At 52.1% G+C, this 12454-nt stretch overlaps 1 protein-coding gene across 1 annotated transcript in view; it reads left to right on the forward strand.

Moving 5' to 3' along the window:
* LOC138268025 (mas-related G-protein coupled receptor member H-like) overlaps positions 1-12238 on the forward strand; it is a 36353-nt gene extending 24115 nt beyond the window's left edge. Inside the window, exon 2 of the mRNA XM_069217343.1 lies at positions 10028-12238. Within this exon, the coding sequence (XP_069073444.1) occupies positions 10028-11039 (1012 nt within the window). The 3' untranslated portion in view covers positions 11040-12238. The remainder of the gene's footprint in view (positions 1-10027) is intronic.
* Positions 12239-12454: the final 216 nt, after the last annotated feature.

Genomic DNA, 12454 nt, shown 5'->3' on the forward strand with positions numbered 1-12454 from the left:
CAGTTCAGCGGTTCTTGAGACGGCGGGGCCCAGTTCAGCGGTTCTTGAGACGGCGGACGGTCTATGGCCAACTGCTAATTGCCTGGTGGTGCCCTCCTGGGCAGCGGGGATGGTGCTCCTTCACTGCCCACCTGGGCTGTGGGTGGTGGGGCCCTCCTGGCCAGCTGGGCTGGGTCCTCCCTGGGCAGCGGCTATGGGGGTGGTGGGCTCTCCCGGGGCAGCTGTGCCGGTTCCTCCCGGGGCAGCGGCTATGGGGGTTGTGGGCTCCTCCTGGGCAGCAGGCCTGCTGCCTGACCTCTCCGACTTGCTGCCCTTGCCCTCCTTAGTCGTGGGCCTGTGGCCCTTTCCTCCCTTTGGAGCTGTGGCTGGTGACTGTCTCTGGGTGGTGTCCGGGGGGGATGTAGAAGGCGGGCTCCTGCGGCGCCCCTTCCGCCTTCTGCTCCTCTTCCCAGGGGGTGGGCTGGCTGTCCCCTTGCTGCTGGGCGAAGATCCAGGGACAGGCAGAGGAACAGGAGACTGGGAGGAGGGAGTTAGTAGAGGCAGGCAGGAGACAGGGACAATGGCTGCCGTCAGTGCTGAGGCCAGAGCCTGGAACGATCGCTGATGGGCAGCCTGACCCGAATGAATGCCCTCCAGGTACGCATTGCTGCGATGAACCTCCCTCTCCACCCCCTGGATGGCATTCAAAAGGGTAGTCTGCCCAACAATGAGCGTTCGGAGGAGGTCAATGACCTCCTCACTGAGGGCAGCGGGGGTAACAGGGGCAGGGCCTGCGGTGCCTGGGGCGAAGGAGATGCCCGGCTTCCTGGCAGAGCGGGCACGGGGCGAACGCTGAGGGGCTGCTGGGAGGGCGGAGATGGTGCGCTGGGTGGCGGCTGTACCTGTAATGGCGGGGGGCACGGATGGTGCCACCCCCGCAAGGGAGCCCCCTTCCGAGGACGTGTCCGTGTCGCTGCAGGGTCCAGTCGTCCCCGTCGTGGAGCTCCCCTCGCCCTCCGTCTCACTGGTCCAGTCTGACTCTGTGGCATGGCCCTCCTGGGCCATGTGAGATGCAGCTCCCTCCTGCCCCGATGCCACTTCTCCTCCGCCTGATGATGCTGATGCACACAAGCACAGAAAGACAAACAAAAAGGGGGGGGGAGAGAGAAATAAAGGGATATTGAGTACATGGATCTCCGGTACAGTTAGCGGACATGACAGACACAGATGCCCCCTGCACTAAGTTGCGCACTTGGGGTCCGCTACGCATTCCGTGGAACATGCCCTACACGCCTAGAGTTGACAACTGCACCCATGGATGACACGGCCCAGGGATGGCTGTACTGACAAACTACTGAGGGTGGTGGCTGGGGACACAGGGGCTTACGGGGGTGCCCAGCCTACAGATATCGCCCTGGCCTAGGGGGACCCCCAGCCCTCCTCCCCCAACCAGACACCTCCACTGCGCGACAACAGAGTAGATAATGCTTGTACTCACCCCCTTGTGTCTGCTGTGCTGCCCTCACGCGCCCATCCAATTCAGGGTAGGCCACCGCCAGGATCCGGAACATCAGGGGGCTCAGTTGACGGCAGGCACCCCGCCTACGTTGGGAGGCCATCCCCAGCAGAGACTCGGCGGTCTTCTTGGTCCCGCGGCGGATGTCCTCCCACCTCTTGCGGCAGTGGGTGCCCCGTCGATGGTGGACCCCCAGGGTCCGGACTTCCTTGGCGATGGCACGCCAAATCCCGATCTTCTCATGGGCGCGGACCTATGTGACACGTACAGGGAGGGAGAAATACCACGTTCAAGTTTGTCAGCATTTTCCTTTCCAGTGGCCCAACGCCCCCCATCCCCGCCAGGCCCCCCGCCATGCCCCCCGCCAGGCCCAACATGCCCCCCATCCCCGCCAGGCCCCCCGCCAGGACCCCCGCCAGGCCCAACATGCCCCCCATCCCCGCCAGGCCCCCCGCCAGGACCCCCGCCAGGCCCAACATGCCCCCCATCCCCGCCAGGCCCCCCGCCAGGACCCCCGCCAGGCCCAACATGCCCCCCATCCCCGCCAGGCCCCCCGCCAGGACCCCCGCCAGGCCCAACATGCCCCCCATCCCCGCCAGGCCCCCCGCCAGGACCCCCGCCAGGCCCAACATGCCCCCCATCCCCGCCAGGCCCCCCGCCATGCCCCCCGCCAGGCCCAACATGCCCCCCATCCCCGCCAGGCCCCCCGCCAGGCCCAACATGCCCCCCATCCCCGCCAGGCCCCCCGCCATGCCCCCCGCCAGGCCCAACATGCCCCCCATCCCCGCCAGGCCCAACATGCCCCCCATCCCCGCCAGGCCCCCCGCCAGGCCCCCAAGCCAGCCAGTGGCCCCAAATCCATATTGAATTAAACTCACTTGTTGGTCTGGAGGACCGTAGAGTAGCGCATACTGGGGGAGGACCCCATCCACAAGTTTCTCCAACTCCTCTCCAGTGAAGGCAGGGGCCCTTTCCCCAGGCGCAGCAGCCATTGTCCCTTCCAGACCGAGGTCACAGCAACACTTGCAGTATAGGTCCTCTCCTGTGAAAGTTCAAGTCGCAAGTGGATAAGTAGATAGAAAATGGCGGTGACGTCCGCGGCGGTGCGTCCCGCCACCGCCGGCGCCCTTCGCCATTGGCTCCTGAAACCCATAGGCTTCAATGTTAACCAATGCGGCTTTGCGCCGCGGTCTTCGCCCGCCGCCCGCCGCGGTGTGCCACGCCAGCGCATTGACCTCACATCCCATTGTCACACTTCACAGGTCAGGCAGCCGCCATTTCCAGGGCCCACATGGCTCAATTTCAACTGCGTCACACAGGCCTAGGCCTTGCATAGCCACTCAGACACGCCATTCACTGCATAGAGAATCGTATACTGTGCTAGCTGTGAGTACGTACCTGTGGGTTGCTTGACTGTGTGCTCCATGTTGTCCTTCCTAGGCACCGTCCGCTGGGTTGGGCGAGGAGACGGATGAATCCTCCCGTGTACCGACCGCTGGTGGACCTGTCGACAATGGAAGAACGCCACATTATCCTGACCTACCGTCTTAACCGTGCCACTATCCATGAACTGTGTGCCCAGCTGGAGCCCGACCTGATGTCCCCCATCCGCCAACCCACAGGGATTCCCCCTCTGGTGCAGGTCATGTCAGTACTCCATTTCTTGGCAAGTGGGTCATTTCAGACAACCGTGGGAATTGCTTCTGGGATGTCTCAGCCCATGTTTTCGAAGGTGTTATCCAGAGTGTTGTCTGCCCTGATGAAATCCGTGAGGAGCTACATCATTTTCCCTGAGGTGGGCGAATTGGCTACAGTGAAGTGTGATTTCTAAGCCCTTGGACATATTCCCAACGTAATTGGTGCCATTGATGGGACCCATGTGGCTTTGGTTCCCCCAAGAGACAGGGAGCAGGTGTACAGGAACAGAAAAAATTACCATTCAATGAACATCCAGGTGGTGTGTTTGGCTGACCAGTACATCTCGCATGTAAATGCCAAATTCCCAGGGTCAGTGCATGACGCCTACATCCTCAGGAATAGCAGCATCCCTTACGTGATGGAACAGCTACAGAGACACCGTGTATGGCTAGTGGGGGACTCTGGGTACCCCAACCTGTCGTGGCTACTGACCCCAGTAAGGAATCCCCGGACCAGGGCAGAGGAACGGTACAATGAGGCCCATGGGCGTACTAGGAGGGTGATCGAACACACCTTTGGCCTCCTAAAGGCCAGGTTTAGGTGCCTGCATATGACAGGTGGATCCCTAATGTACTCACCTAAGAAGGTGTGTCACATCATCGTGGCCTGCTGCATGCTTCACAACCTGGCTTTGCGCCGCCAGGTGCCTTTCCTGCAGGAGGATGGTCGAGACGGTGGTGTTGTGGCAGCGGTGGAACCTGAGGAGAGTGACGAGGAGGAAGACGACGGGGCTGAAACAGACAACAGGGACAGAATCATTGAACAGTACTTCCAATAGGACACAGGTAACATTTCAAAGATAATTTAGTAAATGTTAACTACTCTCCAGCATCTCTGCTGCCTGTCTATTTGCCCCAGTGTATGATGACTGAGTTTTGGCTTTTCCCTCCCTATTTCAGATCTGGGGTCCCCACTACGAGTCCTGTGCTTCGTTTCCCCATGGACTACAGCTTTGTGGCAGCTGTTTGTTGACTTCACCATGTACAAGGACATATTTGCACTGTCATGTCAATTACAATCTATTGAAATCACAGCCAGACTCCAGATATTTTGGTGCAAAATAGGTGTTTATTTAAGTGCTCAAAATGGGATGGGTGGTTTCAAGTGGGTGGGGGCTATGGTGAAGGAATGTCCATGGCAGAGTCCAGAGTAACAGTCACACAGGTGCATTGTCCAGAGGCCTGTGGAGAGATGGAGCATGGGCAGTTCAAGGATGGACAGGGTGACAATGTGGGACAGTGGGATGACATCAGGTGGTATCCATTGCTGGCGGGGGTCTTGACATCCTACTCTGTCTTCTTGCGAGATCTCAGGGCCCTCTTGCGGGGTGGTTCTTCTCCTGCAGGAGGTGGGGGTCTGGTGGGCTGCTGCTGTGCGGGGGCCTCCTGTCCACTAGCGCCGGCGGAGGTGGTTGGCTGTTCTTGGTCCAGGCTAGTGGCAGGGGCCCTTGGGTGTTGTTCAGTGTCCGCCCTGTTGTTGACGAGGTCCTGCAGCAGCCCTACCATGGTAACCAGGGTGGTGTTGATGGCTCTGATGTCCTCCCTGTACCCCCGATAGTGTTCCTCCTGCAGTACCTGGATCTCCTGGAACCGGGCCAGTACCGTCGCCATCGTCTCCTGGGAGCGGTTGTATGCTCCCATGATGGTGGTGAGGACCTCGTGGAGAGTGGGTTCCCTGGGCCTCTCCTCCCCCCCTGTCGCACAGCTGCCCTCCGAGTTCCCCTGTTTCCCTGGGCCTCTGCCCCCTGGCCGGTGTGCCCACTACCACTGCCCCCAGGTCCCTGTTGTTGTTGGGGTGGTGGGTTATCCTGGGTGCCCTGTAGTGGTAGACACACCGCAGATTGACGCGCCCTGGAGACAGAGGCATGGGCCCGCTGGGTGGGAGCTGTGCTGGTGTTCCCAGAGGGGTTTGGGTCTGTAGTGGCCTGGGCCTGTGTGAGGGGAACCGACTGTCCAGAGGTCCCCGATGGTCCGGGCTGGTCATCGGTGTCCAGGTCGACAGAGCTGCTGTCATCGCTGACGGCCTCTTGGGTGGGGGGTGTGGAGAATTCTGGCCCCTCCGCCGCGGTGTGTTGACGGTCGGGTCCTGCAGGGGTATAGAGGTATGGTTATAGTTTCAATGTGTGGCATATGGGTGTATCTGTGGGTTCTCGTGTCCCCAAGTGCTGGCATTCGTGTGTGGGGGCTTTGGTGAGGGTGGCTTGTGGGGGGGATGTGTATATGCATTGGGCATGCTTTGGTGATGGGTGTCCATGCTTAGTGGACGCATGCAGGCCTAGGTTTTGGGATGTGTGGGTTGTGATGGTGAGACATTGGCGGGGAATAGGTGTGCTGGGGGTGGGGGTGAGGATGGTGGTGGGGGTGAGGATGGTGGTGGGGGTGAGGGTGGGGGTGAGGATGGGGGTGGGGGTGAGGGTGGGGTTCGAGGATGGGGGTGAGGGTTGGGGTCTGATTTGGCATGCAGGTGGGGGGGAAGCAGTATTGAAGCTTCAACTTACCAGTATCCATTCCTCCGCCGACTCCTGCGAGGCCGTCAGGATGCAGGATGTTCAAGACTTCCTCCTCCCATGATGTGAATTGTGGGGGTTGAGGTGGGGGTCCTCCGCCAGTCTTCTGCACGGCGATGTTGTGCCTGGATACCATGGAACGCACCTTCCCCCGTAGGTCGTTCCATCGCTTCCTGATGTCTTCCCGATTTCTGGGGTGCTGTCCCACTGCGTTCACCCTGTCGACAATCCTCTGCCATAACTCCGTCCTCCGGGCAATGCTGGTGTATTGTATCTGTGTGCCGAACAGCTGGGGCTCTACCCGAACGATTTCCTCCACCATGACCCTGAGTTCTTCGTCTGTGAAGCGGGGTTGTCTTTGGGGTGCCATGGGGTGGTGTGTATGATGTGTGGGGTGGAGTATGTGTATTTAAGTGAGTTGAGTGTGGTGGTGTGTGTTGTTTTGTGTGTGGATAGTGTGTGGGTGATGGTGTTGAGTGGCTGTGGCTGTTATTTTTTGGATGCTGGTGTCTCGCTCTTGCCTTCTTTACGAATTTTTTTGCGTAGGGGTTTGTGGGTGATGTGGGTGGGTGTTTTATATTGTATTGTGTGTGTGGGAGTGGTGTGTGTATGTGTATCAGGTGTGTGGGATTCAAATCGTCCAATGTGGCTGAGTTTTGTTCGTTTGTGTGTATTCTGACCGCGGCGGTGTGTCCCGCCAATGGAATACCGCGTTTGAATGACCGCCGCGTGGATTCGTGGGTCGTAATGGCATGGGTGTATTTCTGTTGGCGTGACGGTGGAGGTTTTGTCACCTCCACCTTTCCGCCGACCGCTGGTCTGGCGGTCTGTTGTGGCGGTCGGATTTTCGGAGGTTTGCCTTCTGCGGGTCAGAATGACCGTGGCGGGTTTCCGCGACCGCGGCGGGATTATGGAGGATTTCTGACCGGCGGTAGGCGCCTTTTACCGCCGAGGTCAGAATGACCACCATAGTGATCCACCCACTCAGTTTATATGCAGGCAAACCATAGGTTTGGCTACAGCAGTGACTAATCCACCACCGCTGTAACCAAACTTCTCAAATGACCGACTAATTGAGGCTGTCAGACAATTGACTATATGTCTGTCTGCCCAATTAGGAGGGACAGAAATATACACCGGCACCATAGTCTCGAAGTAAAACCAACACCCTTCCAGACACACATCTCACAGTGTAGCATGGGAATCTTGAAGGAGAGCAGTTCAGTGCTGTACATACAGTAGTAAATGCTATGTAAAGGCTTCCAGTCACACATCTCACACAGTGTAGCATGGAAATCTTGCAGGAGAGCACTTCAATGCTGTACATACGGTGGTAAATGCTACGTAAAGGCTTCAGTGCAATTCTTGTTGATTGCAATGTGCTGTTCAATAATGCTGTTTTATGAGTTGGCTTGTCAGTATAAGATAATATATTTTCCCTTTGTGTAGCTTCTAAAATTTGAATATAGGGTACTCTAAATGAGTTAGATACTTTATGGGATGTAAAGGTTTCTTTTTCATCATGAGACAAAAATAATTATCAGTGTAGGTACAGTACCTGAGATGCCCCTGGAGGTTCAGAAAAGGCAACATTTGCACATTTTGGAATTCAGGAAGAGGCTTTAAAAATCACAGAGTGTGTGTGTGTGTGTGTGTGTGTGCGCGCCCGCGTGCACCTCTGTTGGAATTGGAAAGGAATATGGAAAACAATTTCTTTGAACATGACCATGTTTGTTAGCAGTCTTATTTTGAGGGACACCCTGATTCGCAATGGTTTTTGCCTCAGTGTGTTGTTTGCCTGGCCCTGCGTACTACTATGAAAGGTCACACCTGCAAAAGGGAAGACACAATGGGCCTGATTCTAACTTTGGAGGACGGTGTTAAACCGTCCCAAAAGTGGCGGATATACCACCTACCGTATTACGAGTCCATTATATCCTATGGAACTCGTAATACGGTAGGTGGTATATCCGCCACTTTTGGGACGGTTTAACACCGTCCTCCAAAGTTAGAATCAGGCCCAATGCCTTCAGTGGATAAATATCTCCCATTTATGCATTGACTATGGCCCTCATTCTGACCTTGGCGGTCTTTTCGCAAGACCGCCGAGTTACCGCCGCGGTAAAGACCGCCGACCGCGGCGGTATGCCGCTGCGCGTATTCCGACCGCTGGGAGCGTTCCGCCGGAATACCGCCAGCAGCCACACTGGCGGTCGGCGGGAAAGTGGAGACTGGTCAACCTCCACCGCCACGCCAGCAGAACACCGCCCCCAGAATTACGACCCACATTTCTGTGTGGCGGTCTTCTGTTGGCGGTCTTCTGTTGGCGGTCACGTCCCTATGGCTCCCGTCGCCTCCCGGAGGACCAACGCACAAGGTAAGTTGATCGTCCGTGAGGGGAGGGGGTGGGGGGGTGTTGTGTGATGTGTGCGTGCATGGGGGTGTGCGTGGGAGTGTGTAGAGGGGGTGTGTGAGTGCGTGCATGCGGGCGGGGAGTGCTGCTGTGCCTATGGGCAATGTGTGTAGTTCGGCGGGTGCGCATGTCGGCATGTATGTGTGCGGGTATGTGTCCCCGTTGTGTATGTGTGTGTGTAGGGGGTGTGTATATGTGCATGTTGGGGGTGTGTGCATGTCGGGGTGCATGTATGTGCATGTCGGGGTGGGGGTGGGGAGGGGGTTCGTACCACCTCTGGGGGGTGGCAGGGGGGTGGAGGGTGTGGGGGGAGGACTCGGGGGGGCAGTGGGGGGTGGGGGAGACCCCTATCAGTGCCAGGGAAGGAATTCCCTGGCCCCGATAGTGCCTACCGCCATGGTTCGCATGGCGGTTCCCGAACGCAAGAAACCGCGGCGGTAAGCAGGGTCATGATAGCGTTGGCGGTCTTGGGTCGACCGCCGGACCGGAGTGCGCAGACTCCAGCCCGTCGGTCATGACCGCCGTGGCTGTCGGAGTGGGGAAGTGGCGGTCGGTCGCGGCGGTGACCGCCGCGGTCAGAATGCCATTTTTAATACCGCCGGTCTGTTCGCGGTCCGACCGCCGCCTCTCCGCCGACCGCCAAGGTCAGAATGAGGGCCTATGTCTCTTACCCCAGTGCTCATGTAAATCAGAAGTATCAGTGTGAGCTCTGTGTACAAAATTTACTTTCACTCATTTGTAACGGTTCAAATAGAAAACATGGCATTACGGAGGATGGATCATTTAGTAGTCAAAATGAGCTTACATAATGCAAGTGGGTGAGGGCAAGGGATCTGATGCGTATCCACCCTTGTGATTAATGATTCAATCCTTAAGAACGAATATGTGACAGAACAACTAGGTCCTAAACAACTATAGCCTAAACCACTACTGCTAAACAACTAAAAAGTCTCTACAACTAAAAACTCAACAACTACTGTCTAAACAACAATTGTGCCTGAATAACAATTGCCTGAACAACTAATTTTAAGGTAAGGTTTTCTTTTTGTTTTTTAAACAACTTATATATATTTATATATATATATATATTCTAAACAACGTATATATATTTAAATATATATATATATACATATATATATATGTATATATATATATATATACATTCTAAGCAACTAATAAACCATAATAAAACAAAGAGAAAAACTTACCTTAAAATTAGTTGTTCAGGCAATTGTTATTCAGGGACAATTGTTGTTTAGACAGTAGTTGTTCTGTACTTAGTTGTAGAGACCTTTTAGTTGTTTAGCAGTAGTGGTTCAGGCAAGTAGTGGTTTAGACCTCATTGTTCAGGATGTTTCCCCTTAAGAACAAGTCAGTGCTGAGGAAATGTTGCTATGGATGCAGGTACAGTTCAAGCAGCACTTGAGCTGCTGGTCTGTTATTCATGGGCCATGCTTGCAAATATGAGATCAGAAAATTGGAGTAAACCAGTTGCCTCTATGCAGTTGGTTCTATTTGTGACCTAGATCCCCAGGAATGCTGGGAGTGGCCATTCAAACTTCCATTAACATTGCTACAGAAAACTCATCAGACTGACATTATGAAGCTAAAAAACTACTCTGGTTATGGGTAAAGCACCAACAAAGATAATTTCTAAGCTCTTCATTAGATAACAATCTTTATTTGACTGTTCTAAGCAGAATCCAGTGACAAGACGTCTGATTAAAAAAATTAAGTTCTGTGCGGAATCATAAAACTGTCTTGTGAATTAGGTTCACAGTGCAACACAATTTAGAGGAAGTCAATTGTAAGTAAAAAAATGGAAAGTATTTGGTAGCAATGTTTCTAGTGCATCAACCAGATTCATGCAAGGTGTTTGCTGATCTCTGGTGTTATTCTCTTCATATTTTTTCAGGTCAATGACGATGACTGCAAACCAGGGAGGTCCCAACATGGATGATTATCCTACTGTATTCATGATGACTTCATCTCTAGAAGATTACTATGATATTGACATGGAAATGGACTTTAATTATCTATATTATTCCATTATGGCACTACTATCCATGCCCGTGGTCATTTCTGTTTTTGGTCTGGCTGGCAATGGATTGGTACTCTCTTTTTTGAGGTTTCGAAATTCTCGGAACTCCTTCACCATATACATTTTGAACTTGGCCATCACAGATTGCATAGTTCTTGTCTTTATGTCACTTTTTTGCATGTTGTTCTTGATGGAAATGACTGGATTGATCGCTGAGGGTGTTCCCTATGATAGTGTTTTAGAAATAGGTTATTTTGGGTATGGTACCAGCCAGGGATTCCTTACAGCCATCAGTGTGGAAAGGGCTCTGTCTGTCCTTTACCCCATCTGGTACCGATGCCGCCGTCCCAGGCACCAGTCCACCATTGTCTGCATCATTGTATGGATTTTTTCATGCTTGATGTTGGCAGTAAATCTTGTGGTTGCAGCAAAATGTGAGGATTGTACAGAAGTTTACATAATTGAAGCTGTTTTACTTTTTTGCTTTATTCTACCTTTAATGCTTCTGTCGAACTTATTGCTGCTCATCACTATCTGGAAGAATTCACAAAAGCGTCACCCACCGAGACCCTACATACTCATCCTCTCAACAGTTCTTGCATTCCTTATCCTCTCTTCACCGTTTGCTCTATTTTGTTTTCTTTCTCTCTTTGTCAATATCGATATACAAGTCTCACATGCTCTAATTTTCCTCTATAGCTTCTGCATTAACAGCACTCTCAACCCCATCATCTACTTTCTAGTTGGTGGCATCAGGCGACAAGGACGTAGGAGCTCTTTAAGGGGGGCCCTTCGGAATGCATTCCAAGATGAAACTGAATCATCACAGGATGATGTTGGTACCTCGTCCCCACGCCAGAGTTTCAGAACCAGTTTGTCACTTTAATCCAGCTTCTTTAGGAACCCTAATCCATGATATGCCAGATAAGAACTGTCTCAACCAGTTCATACTGATCACTTTTAGGCAGTCGGACTGCCTGGGGCAACATTATCAAATTATGAGTAATCACGGGCTACTGTGATAATTGCGTAGCAATTTAGACTCTGCATTAAAGGAGGCATATTGGAAATGATGTCACATACATCTAGAAGCCCAAGCAGACTTCAACAAACCAAACAATATTCTGGTACCCTATTGTTGGTGATCGTTAGGAATAGCAGAACTAGTTTAAGACAACTGTTGATTTTCTGTACACTGGTTGGCCTTTTTAAGCACTTGTGAATTTAATGAATTCTCTTCATTCATAAAACTATATCCTGATATCTGGGCTGAGGTTCTAGAGTCTGAAAGGGCTCCACTAAAAAGAAGAAGGTATTTTCCTTAAAGGGAAGAATCAACTGTTTGCTCAAGGTTACCCAAATTATTTACCAAATTAGTGGAACTGAAATCATCAAATTCAGGAAAACTCCTAGCCGTCTTTCACACCTTCTTCAGTCTCCCACATCACTCCTTCCCTTGTTGCATGCTGCTGTATTTAGCTGTTATTCCAGTTTCTCTAGTTGTGCAAATTCCCATACTCAGACCAAACCCATCCTGCACCCATGTTTCTCATAATGAGATCAGACTTCCCATCCTGGGTGCATCTGGACCCTTGAGCGGTAATTCCTAAAGTAGTTGTCCTCTCCAGTCAACTCTGATTTACATCATTCCTTCTTGAGGACAACCGTGTACTAAAAAGTCATTTAGACAGACCAACAAGCTCCTGTTGCTAGGCATTCCACACCACCATCCAGAAGTGTTAATGATAATGCAATAGGTTTATTATGTACATACACTGCATGGTTTGTCCGGCCTCTGCCTCTATCCCTCTACTCATCGGCTACTGTCATCCCTTATCTTAATGAAAAACGTCCTGATGATAACTTAAGTACCAATATGTTTGTTATATTCAACACTTTTGTTTGAAGAGCTCCTTCAATAATGAGAAATACATTTACAAATCTATGTTTTGAAAAATGATTGTCTTCATTTGATGCACAGTAAAGCAATTTTAATTTGATAAGATTTAGAATTTTCAGCTTTCTTATGCAGAAGTGATGGGAGGTATCAGATGGTTGTTGGTGCCTGGCTGTTCAGCATTAATAATAATAATAATAATAATAATACAGAATGGGAATATGGGTTTTTAGTCTGGGATAATGTGAATCCTATGTAAGTAATAAGTCAATAAATTAAAACTCAGCTTAATACCGAGTAGCTGTGATAAAGAGCAGACAGGCGTAACCTAGGAAAGTATTTTGCAATACTAAAATAGTCAAAACTAACCATACTACAAATCCCACAACCAACTGCTAAAAATA

Source organism: Pleurodeles waltl, chromosome 12 (genome assembly GCF_031143425.1).
Source record: "Pleurodeles waltl isolate 20211129_DDA chromosome 12, aPleWal1.hap1.20221129, whole genome shotgun sequence".
In the NCBI taxonomy this organism is placed as follows: Eukaryota; Metazoa; Chordata; class Amphibia; order Caudata; family Salamandridae; genus Pleurodeles; species Pleurodeles waltl.